At 37.2% G+C, this 17,771-nt stretch overlaps 1 protein-coding gene across 1 annotated transcript in view; it reads right to left on the minus strand.

The window, feature by feature from the left end:
• The window catches only part of baz2bb (bromodomain adjacent to zinc finger domain, 2Bb), a 95,056-nt gene that overhangs the window by 43,570 nt on the left and 33,715 nt on the right, over nucleotides 1-17,771 (minus strand). The window contains exons 3-4 of the mRNA XM_081367777.1: nucleotides 3,356-3,442; nucleotides 500-688 (exon numbers count right to left, since the gene is read on the minus strand). Of these exons, the coding sequence (XP_081223903.1) occupies nucleotides 500-688; nucleotides 3,356-3,440 (274 nt within the window). The 5' untranslated portion in view covers nucleotides 3,441-3,442. The remainder of the gene's footprint in view (nucleotides 1-499; nucleotides 689-3,355; nucleotides 3,443-17,771) is intronic.

Raw genomic sequence — 17,771 nt, forward strand, 5'->3', positions numbered from 1 at the left:
GAGAACAAAGTATAATTTGCACGGTATGACATATGATAAGCGATCGTTAGATTTAATCGGCGCGATTTACTGCAATGCTTTTTCCCCTTAGTTGGCCCGAACAAAAGTGGATGTTACTTACTTGTTCATACGACATTTTCCAGTTAAAAGTCTTATGTTGGTCATACTTCCAAAAAGTAGAATCTGTGATTGCGAATGACAGTATCCACACCACCAGCGCGGTGACTGACAGCCGCACACTTTCCTCAAAACATCGGATTCATCCGCGCTGTGCCGTCCCGAGGCACAACCCACGTAAAGTTGATAATTCCGCGAATAACTGCAATTGCAGATTTCAAACAGAGATGGCGACAAAGAGGAAAAACTACGGACTGCAGCTTTAAGGAAGAAAATCCCATGAATTGAAATCGTGATCTTTTAACGATTAATCGTCAAGCTCTAACAGACACATACTAGCATCATTTCACCTGAAACTAATGACATCTTTTGGCCAACATACCTGGCAAAGCGCCGAGCTGAGAGTGGGCAGCCAAAGCGGCCGACATTCCCAGAGTTCCCAGACCTCCGAATTCAGATCGGACAGGAGAAGAGGAGTGCAGACTGAAGGCTGGGTGATTAATCATGGGAAAGGCACCGGAAACTGAAGAAATTCCCAGACCCTGATTGCCAACCATTCGGAACAAATGACCTGAAGAGAGAAATCATAAAATATCTCATGCATGTGTAACAGTCGGATACATAAAGCCTGTCAGAGAAAGACTATTCACAGTCATTTGTGTAGATTTAAAAGAACATGATGTTATTTCAAAAAAATATAACAGAGAAAAATGATTTTTTTTATTGTTTTCGCTAAAAATACAAAAAATAATAAAAGTACTAAAAACCTGTCAGATATCTCATGTCACTGATTTTCAGTAATGCACATTACTTCTATAAATAGCATATATAAATTAAAAGCCCTTCATTCATTTACTAAACCAATGAATTCCCTTTTTCTTCGTTGCTTAGGTGGGCAGAAGGCTTTCATTTTTCCTGAAGTCATTTACGGCTAAACTCCTGAGGGATTCGCAGGGAATAGAGAGCGACCACAAAAGCTGGACACAGGAAAAATTCCCTTCAAGAGACACAGAAAAGGGCCTCGTCCCCCGAGCTGCTGTGATGGCCGCTTACATGCAAAATAAAGCACATCTTTGCTTTGAATCTCATTCTAATGAGCTGCATATTTAACGTCAGCTCCTTTGAGGCCCGGCCTGTCGATACAGGAAGAGGCGGTGAAAATAAATGGCTGGAAAAAACGTCTGAAAGGCTGATTCCCTCCCCACTGCCCCCCCTCATCTCCACTGCAAGAGGCAAAGACATCTGCAAACAGCCTTTAAATATTAATGCACTCCAAGCGGTGGAATAATCAAAACTGACCCGCAAAGAGGCGTGTTTAAATATTTTTTTGTTTTGTTTTTTTTGTTTGTTTTTTTGTTAAGTGCAACCCCAAGTATGTGTAATGTATTTGCTTTCCCACAATCATCTTTCACAAAAGTCACAGGAATAATTCAGCCAAAATTAAACATTTAGTCATTATTGACTCACCGGGTCACATGTTGTTCAAGTCCTGTATTTTTTTCATATCCTCAGATTCAATATAGTACACAATTTTAAAGGTTATAAATATGATCAGCTCAAGTGTAGCATTTGTTATTTTGTTGGGCTCATGAGATTTTTCTGTCAATTTATATAACCTTATAAATTATGCCAGGAAGACAAGACCAATCATTATTCAATATGCAAATGTGGTTGGCAACTTTCGTCAATGGAGATTTTTAAATTTTCTCTGAATTTTTTTCCAAGACTGGCTAAAATCTGAACAGAGTGATTTTGTCAAGCAGCTCAGGATGAATTTTTCTTTGTGATTGAGTGAAATTGATCATTATCAATATATCAGCTCTAATACACACACATAACTCATTACTTTGGTCCAAACAGGTTATATTTTGAGTATGATTGTTTTTGTGTGTAAAAAAAAAAAAAAAAAAAAAAAAGAGATTCAGAATACATAATTCATCAGTGAGGAAGAAACCTCTAGTAATTACATGGTGGAAAAATCCAAGATTCTCTCTTGGCATTTCTTATGAGAGAGAACAAAGAGTAGACGTAAAAAGAAAAAAAGAAGCACAAATCGCAATTTATAAATTTGCATATTATTCTTGTGGTCAGGGTAATCCGACAGCCGCCCCGCATATAATGTGTTTAGGAAAAGGACACAATCTCTCTGATGAATCTCTCAGATCGCACAGGCTAAACGAGAGCAAGAGGTCATCAGTCCGTTGAGTTGTTCGTGTTTGTTTATAAAGCAGCTCTTTATGTTTTCCTTCCAACTGTCAGCGTCATACTGATGCTCTGTTAATAAGCTGTGTGTGTGTGTGTGTGTGTGTGTGTGTGTGTGTGTGTGTGTGTGTGTGTCTCCACTGAGTGCACTGATAAAAGTGAGCTTGTCATCTTGATCATACCAGACTAATGTTTTGCTAGAACTCAGAGCTTCTTGTTTTCATTTTTTACTGTTTAATTTTTTCACGAATTCAATTAAAATTTGGTTAAATAAAATTTTGATAACCAAAAAGCATGTATAATTAATTACAAGTTTAACAAAATTTTTATTTTTATGGTCTTATAATATGTTTTATTTTTTTCCTATATTTCATTTTTCCCAGGTTCCATGTTTTCTGTTTTAATTGTCTACTTAAATTAAAAAAAAAAAAATCAAAAAGCATGTCTAATAAACTGATTTTTTTTTTTTTACAATAATAGGAAGCCACCATATTTGTATCTATCTATTGTTATTAATATTATTTTTTATTCTACGTTGTCTGTGTTCGTTTTTCTGGATTTATATTTAGTACAAATAGCATTATCGGTGGTAAAACATGGAAGAAAAATTGTGTGATATTCCTTAAAAAAATAACATTTTAATAATTGTATTATTATTATTATTATTATTATTATGTTGTATTATTGTACATTCTAATGTACAATAGTAAAGTATTTTGTCACAATTTCAAGTTAAACCAATCTTTTATTTTGACGGCCAAATTCCGTTGCTTTCTACTCTATTATATACTGTAAAATCCATTTTAATGACTGGATTCCGGGATTCTGTAATCATAGGGCCCAACGCAATCATGTAAGGGAGTAAATTAAAGTTATTTAACAAAAATGGCAGATAAAAGATGTTTTGCAATGTCATATTTAATTTGAGCCAACGCCAAAGTAATATCCAATCCAATTGTTACCATATTTGACTGAAAATATGAGCTTGTTGATCAGCTCGTGGCTTTCTGTGTGTGATAAACCTGTGTTTTCTTACCGCTCTTGCTGTGTGTTGTTTCCGGCGAGTCTTCTGGGTTTGCCGCAGCTCTTATAGAGGTCTGACTGGAGGTCTCCATATCCATATCTGAACAAACAACATGAGGAACAATCAATAATCAATGCACACACACACCAGAATTACACAAACATAATCCGTTTAGCCTAATCTATCAATAATCATGCAAACGGCCATCAGTGAGAAAACACTTCCCATGCTTGAGCTCCTGTGGCGTAATGTCTAAATGAAGCAACAGCCTTGTATGAACGTCTCAGACAAGCGCATCTATCATTCATATCTTGTGTTCTGGCATCACTGCTCAGTAGCGTGTCTCTGGTGATGGACAATTAGACACACTGATACTGAAAGAAAACCGCAGCATCACAGACCATCAGCTGCAATCACACTCTCACACATTTATTGTTTATATGCGCGGGTGAATCTCACAAAACCTGTTCAGGACATGTCCCAATCATATTTTACTATAGAACTAGATTTATAAATATTTAATGCATAAGAAAATATTTGAGGCTAAGGCTATCTTTAAGTTTTTTTTTTTTTTTTCATTGAAAATTATGACAATTAAGAATATTTTTCTCCAATTAAGTCTGATTTAAATGCCAAAAAAAATAAAAAAATTATAATAAGATATAGTATGATTTACAATTTTAAAATATTTATACATCATGATAGTTATTTTAACTATCAACAAAAAACAAACAAGAAGAATAAAATTTTTCTTCACACTATGGGCATCTAAACACATTTTATCATGACAAAGCTTTCATCAAAGCCAAATCATATTTTACTATAAAACTATATACACTTACTAAATAAGAAAATATAAGCCTGTTTAAGGCCATTAAGATTTTTTTTTGCATTAAATTAATAATATTAAGTATTATTATAAAGCCAAAAAACTAAGATATATGATTTAAATTTTTAAAATATGTATACAATGTATTGATTTTTGTTTTACAGTTTTTTACATTTATTCATATTTAATAAAAAAATATATATATTAAATAGTTGTATTCAAAAATAAAATGAATACTAAATTTAAATATACTTACTAAATAAGAAAATATTTTTTAAAACAAATCCGCTTAAGACGATTACGATTTTTTTTGCATTATGACAATTTATGACAATTTGAATATTTTCTAAGTATTATTGAAATGCCAAAAACCTAAAGATATACGATTTAAATATTATTATTTTTTTTACATCATTACAGTTTCTGTTTTACAGTTTTAAATGTATACATATTTAACAAATTATATATAAAATAAATAAATAAACAGATTTAAAATGAAATAATATCACAGATTTTTCTTCAGTGCTATGGCCACCTAAACACTTTTTTATCTTAACAAAAGCTTCTTTAATCTTGAGAACAAGAGAGATTGAAAAAAGAAAGACATGAACACACACACACACACACACACACACTAACAGAGAGATGCATCTCCTACAGAATGCAAATGTCAGCATCATTATCGCTTAGGGTGAATCTGCATTACAGCGAATCACACTGACTGACAAGCAAAAATAATTTGTGATTTTTCATGGCCTGCATATGAAAAGCGATACCAGGCTGAGGGCGGTGCTGACACGCACAAATAAAACGGACTCCATCTAAATGACCTGATGAAATTTGCATGCATATTTAAAACCAGTCTTGTTTCCATAATGGTTTGTTTTTCCTCTTTTTCTTTTTCCTCTGTAAAATATTAAACGTGATTCTTATCCTTCCTTTAGATGAAAACTGAATTTAAACACTGCAAATAATAGCCAAAAACCAAACAGGCACAAAAAATAAATAAATTATATTATATAATATATATTCTCTTTTTTTTTCAGGTTTTTCTTGTACAATACAAGAAATTCTTCACAAATCGCAGCCAGAGATAGATATACATTTTATACCGACATTTACATTTTTAATTGCCTACTTATTTATACTTATCAAATACGCCATGTGTGTTCAGCAGAAACCAAGTGTTCACACAGGTAAACATTTGTTTGCATAATTACTCTACTTTTTATATATTATGCATTTTACATTTTTATTATTGTAGTCTAGCAATGAGTTATGAGTTAATGAGTAAAAAAAAAAAAAAATCTGCATATTGGTTATAATGACCTGCAAAAAAGTCATAACAGTGGATTTTTTAGTAATAACAATGAGGTTAGACTACAGACAATAGGATGGCTTCACTGGAAATGAACAATGGAGGGCTGTCCTGTCCGTTTAAAATTGACGACAGCTTTAATGCGCACAAACTGCTGAATTAATTTGACATGGAGTGCAACAGATATTGACACACAGTTGATGTAGCACACACTGCTAGTGAAGAAAAGGACATAATAGAGTCAAAGTGATGGAAGAGAAAACAGGCAGGGCAAATCGAAGGCTTGAGCGACTACATGGGCAGACTGTGACCGTCAGATGTTTGTTAACAAGAGACCGATTTCTCTTTAGTAAGATGATCTGAAAATGCTGTGCAGCTCAAAATGTCACTGCTCACTGAAATGTCACACAAAATGTACTACTTTCAACCCCAAACCTTAAGAAAGGAATTCTATTTTGCTTGATGAAAATTAAGCCTGTTTAATTTTTTTTAAGATTTCTTTGAATTGTGAAATTATTTCCATGACAATTACTGTATGCTATGCATGTATAATTTAAACTATACATTTTTATGAAACACAGCGAGTTAAATGCATAATGTAAACAAACAATAATAAATCATTTTAGATTTTGATGTAAAATGCCACCTGATATGTTTTTAAATATTATCTTTCAGTTAGTTAGTATAAATTAGTGTTGCACCCCGTTTGCTCATTGTCTATATTGTAGCAGATGGCTGATGGCAACAGTGATAATTGCATTAATGTGGACTCTGCTCTTCCCTCTTCAACACACACACACACACACACACACAGTATTTACTGCAGGGTCTCGATGTTCAAGTCCAATTTGTTGACTATATCTGATTTTTTTGATGACCAGCTTACATCATCTTTTAAAGGTGAGCAATATCTGCTTTTACACTATACACTTGGAGAAACAACCCAGTGTGGACGTACTGACCCGGAAAAGCTTGGACCGAAAAGGAAGTAAAAGCAGTGCGATTTGCAATGGACAAAGACAAAATGATAATACAAGCTTTTGCTTTCTGCACCATCTTTAAAGGTCAGCAAAACATTGGGTTGGTCCTCGTCCTCCATTGCGCCATTGAAAAGAGTCATGTGATCGCGGTTGGTGTTCAAGTGAGTTGACGTCATTCAACGCCGTCGATTTTTCAATGACATACGAGTCCGACTCGCCTTGACAGGGGAAATGCACGTATCCAATTCATATTAGATTAATTTACACATATGAATGAGGCCAGGACTTGACACTAAGGGTGTTATGTTTTATTCCGAAACAGGGACATCATTTGTTACAATGTTGCATTTTCTTCTAGGTTCGGTTCGCTATCACATGGCAATTTTTTCGAAGTGTACCAAGTGCAACTGGCCTCTTATTGGTCAGAGTTTCCTCTGCATCATCCATCAACATGATTAACAAGTTCGCTCCATGAGCTTATTGTGGCTTCATTGGTAACCAGGCCCGGATTGGGTAATCGGGAGAATCGGGAGAATTCCCGGTGGGCCGCTTCACTTTTGGGCCGGTCGAGGAATTTTTTTTTTCACATTTCAATGTCACGTTAGTAACATTACACGTTCCGCCTTCCACTGCAGCGCGCTGCCTCTGCATGGGTTGTACCATGTGAGGGAGTTCTCCCCTCCCCTACTATAGAGTTGGTTGGGTCCACAGCCAGTCTTTTCCAAAACGTTTTAGGTAGGCTACTGCGGCCGCGGGTCCGCGGCATCGCCGGCGCCTACCGCGCCTGGCCGGCCCTACCGTAACGGTACGTGTCAGGGAGGATGGCTGGGAGGAAGAGGCCAAGGAGGTATGGAAGCTTGTTTGCGTCACAGAATAAAACGTTTTAAAAGATAATTGCGACTTTTTATCTCACACTTGCGAGTTTACATTTCGGAATACATCAGAATTGCGTGAAATAAAGTCTCAATTGCGTGTTATAAAGTCAGAATTGCCTGAAATAAAGTCTCAATTGCGTGTTATAAAGTCAGAATTGCCTGAAATAAAGTTGCAATTGCGTGTTAAGTCAGCATTGCGAGATGGTCAGAATTGCGTGATATTAAGTCTCAATTGTCAGAATTGCGAGATATAACTGTCAGAATTGCCTGAAATAAAGTTGCAATTGCGTGTTATAAAGTCAGCATTGCGAGATGGTCAAAATTGTGAGATATAAAGTCGCAATTGCGTGTTAAAGTCAGTATTGTGTGAATTAAAGTCGATTGCTTCTTATAGTAAGAAATTGCAAGATATAAAGTCAGAACTGCGTGAAATAAAGTTGCAATTGCTTCTTTTTAAAGTCAGAAATACAGAATTGCGAGATATAGTCTGAATTGTGTGATATAAAATCGCAATTGCTTCTTATAAAGTCTAAGTGAATTATTATTTAACCTTTACATTATTTGTTGAACTATGGTATTAATACCAACTACACAATAGTAACAACTGAACTGTTGCTTCATTTATCCAAATTGGAAAAAGTGCTAATTTGGAATTCCACCGTGGAAAAAGTGGGCCGGTCTTGGGCATGAACTCCAGGGCTGAAAAGTGGCCCCACTCCGGCCCTGTTGGTAACCTTTCCTGTAGCTCAAAAAGCAGAGTGTTGGCGCTTGCAACGCCAAGGTCATGGGTTCGATCCCCAGGGAAAGCAAGAACTGATAAGAATGTAAATGTGTACCTTGAAATGCAATGTAAGTCGCTTTGGATAAAAGCGTCTGCCAAATGCATAAATGTAAATGCATAAATGTAAATGTGTAAATGTAACTGTCGAGACACACACAAACACTATACGAATCTAGCCGTCATTCCCATTGTTGAATTAATTATATCCACCTTATTCCTGACGAGCTTACTGTGTTTTGAATTATGGGTGGCACTTCCGGTTTGGGGAACTTCCATTCTAAACGAATCATTTCAAATCATAAGATTGCCCTACAAATAAAGCTGATCCGTCAGTTTGACTCAATGAGCTGTCAGTTTCCCTTCATGATTTATTTAAGAACAACATGAGAATAACGTAAAACTTAATATTTTAACGTGACATGTTATAACAAGAATATCTATGGCAAGAGCTCTTTTCAGTCGCTGCTTTCTTTTCCTCGTGATTATTTTCTTTTTTCCCTTTGCATTCTGCTGTAAAAAGGTCAACGTGTACTGCACATTTGTGGTCTGTTATCCCGATTTAATTTACGATATACTCCATTAATAATTCACTGGAATGCACGAAGAATCTCTCGTTATTCTCCTCAAATCCTCACGTCTCTTTCCCAGGTTTGTTTTCACAGGTAAATGCAATTTATTATCTGTAAAAATGACTGAAATCACTTTGAAATAGTATCATGCAATGCTGAAGTAAATAAAACAATTTTTATATAGGCAACGTACATAAGTGATATTTAACCGTCCGATTTTGCTTTGGAAAGATTCACACTTTTTGGGTTATTCATGGTCTGTAGAAAGAACCTTGCTGATGCTTTTACACTTTTAAATGTCCTTTTAAATGTTCAATGGTTGAAGGATGAGTAGCATAATATAACGTCATTGTACACAGTTTAAAAATATATATTATTGCGTTCATAGAGCTAGTCTTTCACTGATTGTTTACAGCTTAATGGAAGTTACACCCATAATTCGTGCAAAGCGTCATGGGGCGCAGGAATAATGTGGATACTACTTTCGTATTAATAATGCAGCATATTCTGGATCTCTCATCACTGTCTAGAGGTTTACTGTGTCAAGACACACGCAAACACTATATGAATGTTGTAATGCAGCTAGAGCAGGAATCAAGGCTTCATCGGGACAGCATTCTCTCACAGAGAAGCGCAATTACACTTTTGGTTTTCAACTGTGATAACTAATGTGCTCACTCTATTTGTGCTTTTTATATAACACTTTTCCCATTATGAATTATAACACCATTTGGTTCATTGGTCCGTTGGGTCGGATTGCTTTCACACCTCATGCGAACCTTCCCAGAGTTTGTTTGCAATCAGGCCGAGAACACCTCATTCAGGTGATTGTTTTGGTGCGGATCCGAATGCGATTGCAATGTTCACATTTGCCTTAACGAACCGAACCAAGAGAGAAAACGCACCAGGTTCTGAAACAAATGCTCAGGTGTGAAAGCACTCTAACACCCACCAACCTGCCAAATGCGGGTGTATTTCAGCAGTGGCGTGTAACGCAGTCACTCCTTCTAACCACTTTGGCAGGTTGAATGTTGAAACAATAAACTAAGTCCAATGTAGTATTGTCAAAAATATAGATTTTTCTATACATATTGATACTGATATACAGTATGTGAAACGCTTCCAATACTCATTTTGGGAAGATAGCCTACACGATACCAGCTGTGCTTTCTCGCTCCCTCATGATCTCTCCGACAGCGAGTGACACACAAACCCGCCTCCTTTTACTCACTCGTTTCATTTGCTCCAGATGAATATTGTTGGTGTTACAGGACTTGAATTTCATCTTGGGATTGTGTGTATTGCACATAATTTGACTCATTCCCTCAGATTTTGTGCTCACACCCAAAGTGCGCCCACATAAAGCCACCTCTCAGTACTAAATTTAGTTATTTTTCGATGCTTATATCGCTTAAACAGAAAAAATACACACAAAATAATGTTAAAATGCCAGTCTTGGCGAGTATTCACGTAAACATTGTTAGTTATGAAAGTAAACAGTTGAGAAAGAAAATGCATGTGTAACAATATAATGGATCCGTGTGTCAGGTCTTAAAGCGACAGCAGCCTAATACACCTGATGCCAAATTATGAGATAATATTAAAAATATCTGCGTGTCTAGCATCTAGTGAAAATGCTGAGTGACTAGTAACTTTGGAAAACCACTAGTCACAGCGGCTGGATAGCAAAAAAGTTAATGTCAAGCCCTGAATGAGGCATGAAACCAATCTGAAAATATCAGAATCCAATCCATGTATTATTTTCCTGCTCACATGGGAGGGAAAAAAAAAATTGAGAATTGAGTCACTTGAACCATGTAAATGTAAATGCAGCCATAAAGACATTTATATGAACTGTATAACAGCATGACCTCGCTCAACATCAGAGCTCCATCTCTGCCCACAGCCCTTCATTAAACCACCCAGAGGTTTCTCACTTCTCTCGCTCTCCACAGCGTTCTTCCAACGTGGGGAATGAAAATGAACAACACAAAGCACAGCAAATGGAATAAACATTAAATACATTAAGTGCACTCAACTTTAATGGCGTTATGTATGGTAGAAAGTCATGATAATAATAACTAAGAGGTGTATATTTAGCTGCAAAATATTAATCAAATATTCACAATATATTTGCTATAAATAAATTTTTCATGTATTAAAATGTTTTACTTAATTGAATGCAAGTAAAAAAAATGCTTATTTAATACAGTGTTAGATATCGCAGAACAATTATAAAACAATATTTGACTGTATTTTAATACTCAAATTGACTGGAATGATGGCTCCTGAAGCATTTTATAAAACATTAACACCGTGATATACATTAAAAGGATGAAAAAGATCATTTTTAGCTATATTGCCCTGCTGTGACTGTGAGTTTATCATCAGTTCCTAAGAAACACCATGTTTCCGTGAGCATTACGCACTCAAATCAAACCAGCATCATCACAAATTCTGACCACACAGGATCAGACAACCTGAACCTGTAAAGAGACACAACAGCAACCAAGTTAAAAGACAGTTTTCTCCACATCTCTCAATAGGATCAAAGAAAAACTCATCCGCGTCTCTGGCTGGCCGGGTCACACAGGGAGATGAGAGGAGACACAATAAAGAAGAAGTCAGAGGAGGAGTGACTCTGACATCTGGGCTGAAAGAGAGGGTTTGGCAGTGCTCTTTAAACTCAGACTTCTCAGACACACACTGCAGGCTTTTTACATCAAGCCTGAGGAAAACAGGATCTTTGAAGGAAACTCTATCGCCCCTTGAAGGTTCAAACTCAAGAGCGCACACGCAATGCATTGTCCAATCATTCGCATCCGAGTACTTGCAATTATTTCTGGCCTAAAACACACAAACAGGCCACGGGGGGTGGGGGGGGTGTATTATTCAAAAATGGTTTCATTTATGAAACAAAAAGAAAAGGATAAGGCCAACTGACCCATCTGTGACGTGAGCGCTGAGGTTTCATTACATTAAGCTCCTCCGAACTTCAGAATACAGCACTTCAGTCTCTCTTCAATATTAGCTCTCTGCTCTAAAGTGGTATTGCTCTTCAGTCTGAAAGCCCTGACACTGCACAGTTTGTTTCCTTTCACCCAATTTATTATCGGCCACATTTCACAAAAAGCAGGAAATTTAAGGGAACTCTGAGAACACACTCCTAATATTGGAGTAAGGCCATGCTCTGCTGTGCTGCGCTGAAAAACAACTTTAGTTGAAGGATGAATGTCAGAAGGTCATAAAATCTAAAAATATCCGGGTCACATTTCACCTCAAAATTAAAAAAACAAATAAAATAAAAATAAAAAGGTTAGTTAGCTCCAAAAGTTCACATTGAAATTATCCGATTTAAAAAATGTAATTCACACCAGGAAATAAAATGACATAAAAAAGAAAATAAATAAACACGATAAGCAATATTCAATATATAATAATATGGAAATTAAGATGAAATATTTCGATTTTATACATATGCAATGAAATTAGGATCAATAAGAAAATGTGCATTTTTCGAAACATTTGTTAATGAAATTACGCTAATTATACCATAAATTCTCATTACCAAATGCAAAAAATCTTTTGTCAATACATTGTAAATATGTATACATTTATACCTTTAAATTTATATAAACATATACATTTTTATTTCTTTGTTAATATTTTATGTAGTGCTTTTAAATTTAAAAAGTACAATATTATAAATGAATACAGTATAATCTAAGGAGTCACCTTTGAGGATCATGAAAATTACCTATGAGCATCAGATTTGGGGATACATGCTTAATTGTCATGCAAAACTCGTTTTCTTTTTTGTGGCATTTTTCTTTCCACTGCTGATGTTTAATGTGAAACATGTCCTAGAGACGTTTTCATAAGATTCAACCCGAAGGAGAAAACTGAAGATAACACTTGTGAGACACAATTACTCCAGGGTTATTACACCTGATTACACAAACGCTTGTTTACAACCGGCTCAAATCCTTCTTGCAGTTGCTTTTCTGCCTCTGGTGACATCACACCATCATATGTGTCTGATAAGCGAATATGAAGATCCAAATTAGGGTCATGAAACAAGAGCTCAAACATCCAATTTATTTTTAATCAAAAGCAAGAAAATAAACGAGAATTCTGCTCATCTCGGCCTCCCAAGAATTCAATGGATGGGAAATTACTACATGCTGCATATTACCATTTCTTTTGTGTGATTAGAGCCTTTTCCAAAAGATCATGAGAGTAATTAGTCTAAATTACAGGCATTTGTGTCAAATTGAGAACTGAGAACCATAAAAGCCTTAAATAGGCAACTGATCGATGTTCAATCGAGTACAAGGCTGCTTTAACAAGTTTCATTCAATTTCTGATTGTGTTTTGAAAATGAGGAAAGAAATGAGGAACACTTTAGCAAATCGTCTTTTTCAGTGTGTGTGTGTGTGTGTGTGTGTGTGTGTGTGTGTGTGTGTGTGTGTGTGTGTGTGTGTGTTTGTACAACTATCTTTGTGAGGACCAGTTTGAGTTTTAGACCATTGGAGTGAGGACAGAGAGAGTAAAGTGAGGACATGTTGGCCCCTCCTCACTTTCTGAGAGCCTTTAAAGGCCTGTTTGAGGGTCAACACTTGGTTTTAGGGATAAGGTTATAATGAGGTTAAGGGTCGGTTTAGGGTCAGGGTTCAGGTTAGGCACTTAGTTGTGATGGGTAAGGTTAGGGTAAGCGGCTAGAGATTGCATTGTGTCAATGAATGTCCCCATAAAGATGTACAAGAATATATGAGTGTGTGTGTGTGTGTGTGTGTGTGTGTGTGTGTGTGTTTATATAAATCACCACACACTCTCTCTCTTTCCCTCTCAAAATGCACAAATGTCTTCACATCACCACTTCACGTCTGCACTATAAGCGAGCAACGCTGCACAGTTAACAGAGGAATTGTCACTTGCACAATCAATGCAGTGTTGCATCGTCACTAAAGTTTATAATTTGCATTTCTTTTTAAGTCTTGCCAGTGTTTAAACCACTCAGCACTCGCGTGTTCGCCTAGAGACTCATGCACACTCAAAGCGCACACACATAAGCCGCCTCACAAACAGCTCGCGAGTAACAAATTGCGCTTAAGTGGTTTTTACCGTAACAAACTTACCGTGTTGTGGAGTAAACACAGTCGGTTTGGTCATAAGTGAACGTAAACAGTTGTGTAACTGCATGTGTATCAGTATTTTGGATCTGTGCATTCAGTCTTAAAGTGACAGCAGCCTAATAATCCTGCTGTTGTCTCAGATTTTTTCTGTCTGTTGATAAACTCATTTAAAGTTACGATCCACGATTGATTGGTACAGAAATCACTGAAGAAATGACTGGAAATGTCTGGATGCCGTGTTAAGCTTTGTCCCTCAATATTGCTCAGTGGAAAAGATAAGATTTTCCTCTCTGTCAATGTTGACAAGGTGAAGTCTTACAAATGCATAATTTGCATAATTTATATTTCAATCACAAAAGCAAATAGTCAACAGACACATTTCAGGAAAACAACAAAAACAACTTCCTGTGCAGAAGTGATTTGCATGCAAGCAGGTGGAAGATAAATGACAGGCAATCACATACAGGAAAAGAGAGCTGGAAATGAAATGAAACACAGCGGAAAGGTTCAAGCTCATTTTGCAGCGTGGCAGAAAAGCAAAATGACCCCTGGGGCTTGTGCTCTCTCCTCCACCTCACACTCTTCAACACACCGACGTCAAGTCATCATCACTCGCGATCTCTAATCAGACTGAATAATGAGTGAGAAGGAGAGACCGAGAGAAGGAGAAAGTGCTGATGATATCACCGCTCAGAGGAACTGCTAATGGTTTAGCTCAATGCTTTTATTTCAGGACCCAGATTGTACTAAAGTGTACTGGACCTAGGCCCACATTTTGAATGAATGCATGCAAGAATGAATGAATGCATGCAAGAATGAATGAATGAATGCATGAATGCATGAATGCATGAATGAATGAATGAATGCATGCATGAATGACTGAATGAATGCAGGTAAGAATGAATGAATGCATGCAAGAATGACTGACTGAATGAATGAATGAATGCATGCGAGAATGAATGAATGACTGAATGAATGACTGACTGACTGACTGACTGACTGACTGACTGACTGACTGACTGACTGACTGACTGACTGACTGACTGACTGACTGACTGACTGACTGACTGACTGACTGACTGACTGACTGACTGACTGACTGACTGACTGACTGAATGAATGAATGAATGAACGAACGAACGAACGAACGAACGAACGAACGAACGAACGAACGAACGAACGAACGAACGAACGAACGAACGAACGAACGAACGAACGAATGAATGCAGGCAAGAATGAATGCAGGCAAGAATGAATGAATGCAGGAATGAATGCAGGCAAGAATGCATGCAAGAATGAATGAATGCATGCAAGAATGAATGAATGCAGGAATGAATGCAGGCAAGAATGCATGCAAGAATGAATGAATGCATGCAAGAATGAATGAATGCATGCAAGAATGAATGAATGCAGGAATGAATGCAAGAATTAATTAATTAATCTATCCATCCATCCATCTATCACCACTTACTGCTTACTGCTAAAGTTTGAAAATCATATGTACTTAAAAGGTACCAAAAATAAAAAATATAAACTATAAGAAACATGAACATTATGCAAAAAAGTCTTCTGACAAAAAGCTGTGGTTGTTGCAAGTCCTTTGAAGAACAAAGAAACATTACACAGAATAAGTGGCAGGTCTCATAGTTCGTAATTACACTCAAAGACTTAATTGTACATGTATTCTGAGATACAGAATCAGATTTTTTCTGTTGCCATGGTTATCACTGTCAATCATTGCATTTTCTGATTCAATCCTGCATTTACATATGGTTGTCAATCCAGGAACTTTGCAGTATGTAGCTAGTAGCATGAGAAATAAAACATTTATTCAAATTGTGAATGGGTTATAAGCAACCTTTATAATCACTGAAGCTGTCAATCACTTCGGTACGAGTTTACTGAGCTCTGAACTCATTTAGTCATATTTATATGACATATTTTATATTATTACAGAACTCTCACAGAAATACCCGTTATAATCAATTAAGCTATGTATACTGCACAATGTAACTCTTATTTGTGTAGTGTTTGCACGTTGTTAGTAATAATAAAAGGATTCACAAGTGCTAAGTGATTCTACGTGGCATTGATTCAACAAGGTGCTGAAAGCATTCTTTAGAAATGTTGGCCCATATTGATAGGATAGCATCTTGCAGTTGATGGAGATTTGTGGGATGCACATCCAGGGCACGAAGCTCCCGGTCCACCACATCCCAAAGATGCTCTATTGGGTTGAGATCTGGTGACTGTGGGGGCCATTTTAGTACAGTGTTGTCATGTTCAAGAAACCAATTTGAAATGATTCGAGCTTTGTGACATGGTGCATTATCCTGCTGGAAGTAGCCATCAGAGGATGGGTACATGGTGGTCATAAAGGGATGGACATGGTCAGAAACAATGCTCAGGTAGGCCGTGGCATTTAAACGATGCCCAATTGGCACTAAGGGGCCTAAAGTGTGCCAAGAAAACATCCCCCACACCATTACACCACCACCACCAGCCTGCACAGTGGTACCAAGGCATGATGGATCCATGTTCTCATTCTGTTTACTCAAATTCTGACTCTACCATCTGAATGTCTCAACAGAATTCGAGACTCATCAGAGCAGGCAACATTTTTCCAGTCTTCAACTGTCCAATTTTGGTGAGCTTGTGCAAATTGTAGCCTCTTTTTCCTATTTGTAGTGGAGATGAGTGGTACCCGGTGGGGTCTTCTGCTGTTGTAGCCCATCCGCCTCAAGGTTGTGCGTGTTGTGGCTTCACAAATGCTTTGCTGCATACCTCGGTTATAACGAGTGGTTATTTCAGTCAAAGTTGCTCTTCTATCAGCCCATTCTCCTCTGACCTCTAGCATCAACAAGGCATTTTCGCCCACAGGACTGCCGCATACTGGATGTTTTTCCCTTTTCACACCATTCTTTGTAAACCCTAGAAATGGTTGTGCGTGAAAATCCCAGTAACTGAGCAGATTGTGAAATACTCAGACCGGCCCGTCTGGCACCAACAACCATGCCACGCTCAAAATTGCTTAAATCACCTTTCTTTCCCATTCTGACATTCAGTTTGGAGTTCAGGAGATTGTCTTGACCAGGACCACACCCCTAAATGCATTGAAGCAACTGCCATGTGATTGGTTGATTAGATAATTGCATTAATGAGAAATTGAACAGGTGCTCCTAATAATCCTTTAGGTGAGTGTAGAAAGCATGTTTGTAGCGGTCATGGAGTAATTACTTATTCAAAATAGGTACCCTACTTGAGACAGTATGCAATTTCAGACGCAGCCATAGTCGTGAGACGAAAAAGTGAAATTGGCATACTTTTAAGCGAGACTTTTAACATTATCACAAAATACACAGTGTTCTCTAATTTTATATCATCAGTAAAGATATAGTGACAACATCGTACCGCCAAGCTCTAACTGGACCCAACACAATATAAAAATTACAGTCAGCTGTGAATAGCACTGGCTGCACACTGTATTTATTCAGTCTATTTGTTTAGTAATAACTTAAGTGAGGTCAGTTTGAAGTCCTGGCCCTCTCCTTCACAAACAATAGCACCTCAAGACCAAGGACGTCAGCATGGCTGTTTGGATGGACGACACTTCACGTCAGTGAGGACTAGGCATGTGCCGGTATTCGGTAATGCGATAAATCGCGGTAATGAATATGCACGATATTGTTATCGTGGGCACTTCAAAATACCGTGAAAAATAATAGATCAGAATTTATATTTATAGAACGCGTATTAGCTTATTTTCCATCAACCGCTTAAACAAACACTGCGTATATGCTGCGCGAAACACGTGCGCACTCTGATGTAAACAATCCCCACATGTAGAAGCGCTGTGTGCATGCGGCTCAGTGCGCACTCTAATGTAAACAATCCTCACATGGAGAAGAAGCATGGCGGAAGGAGGCACGCTGCCGACGATC

This window comes from Scardinius erythrophthalmus (assembly GCF_964197995.2).
Source record: "Scardinius erythrophthalmus genome assembly, chromosome: 6".
In the NCBI taxonomy this organism is placed as follows: Eukaryota; Metazoa; Chordata; class Actinopteri; order Cypriniformes; family Leuciscidae; genus Scardinius; species Scardinius erythrophthalmus.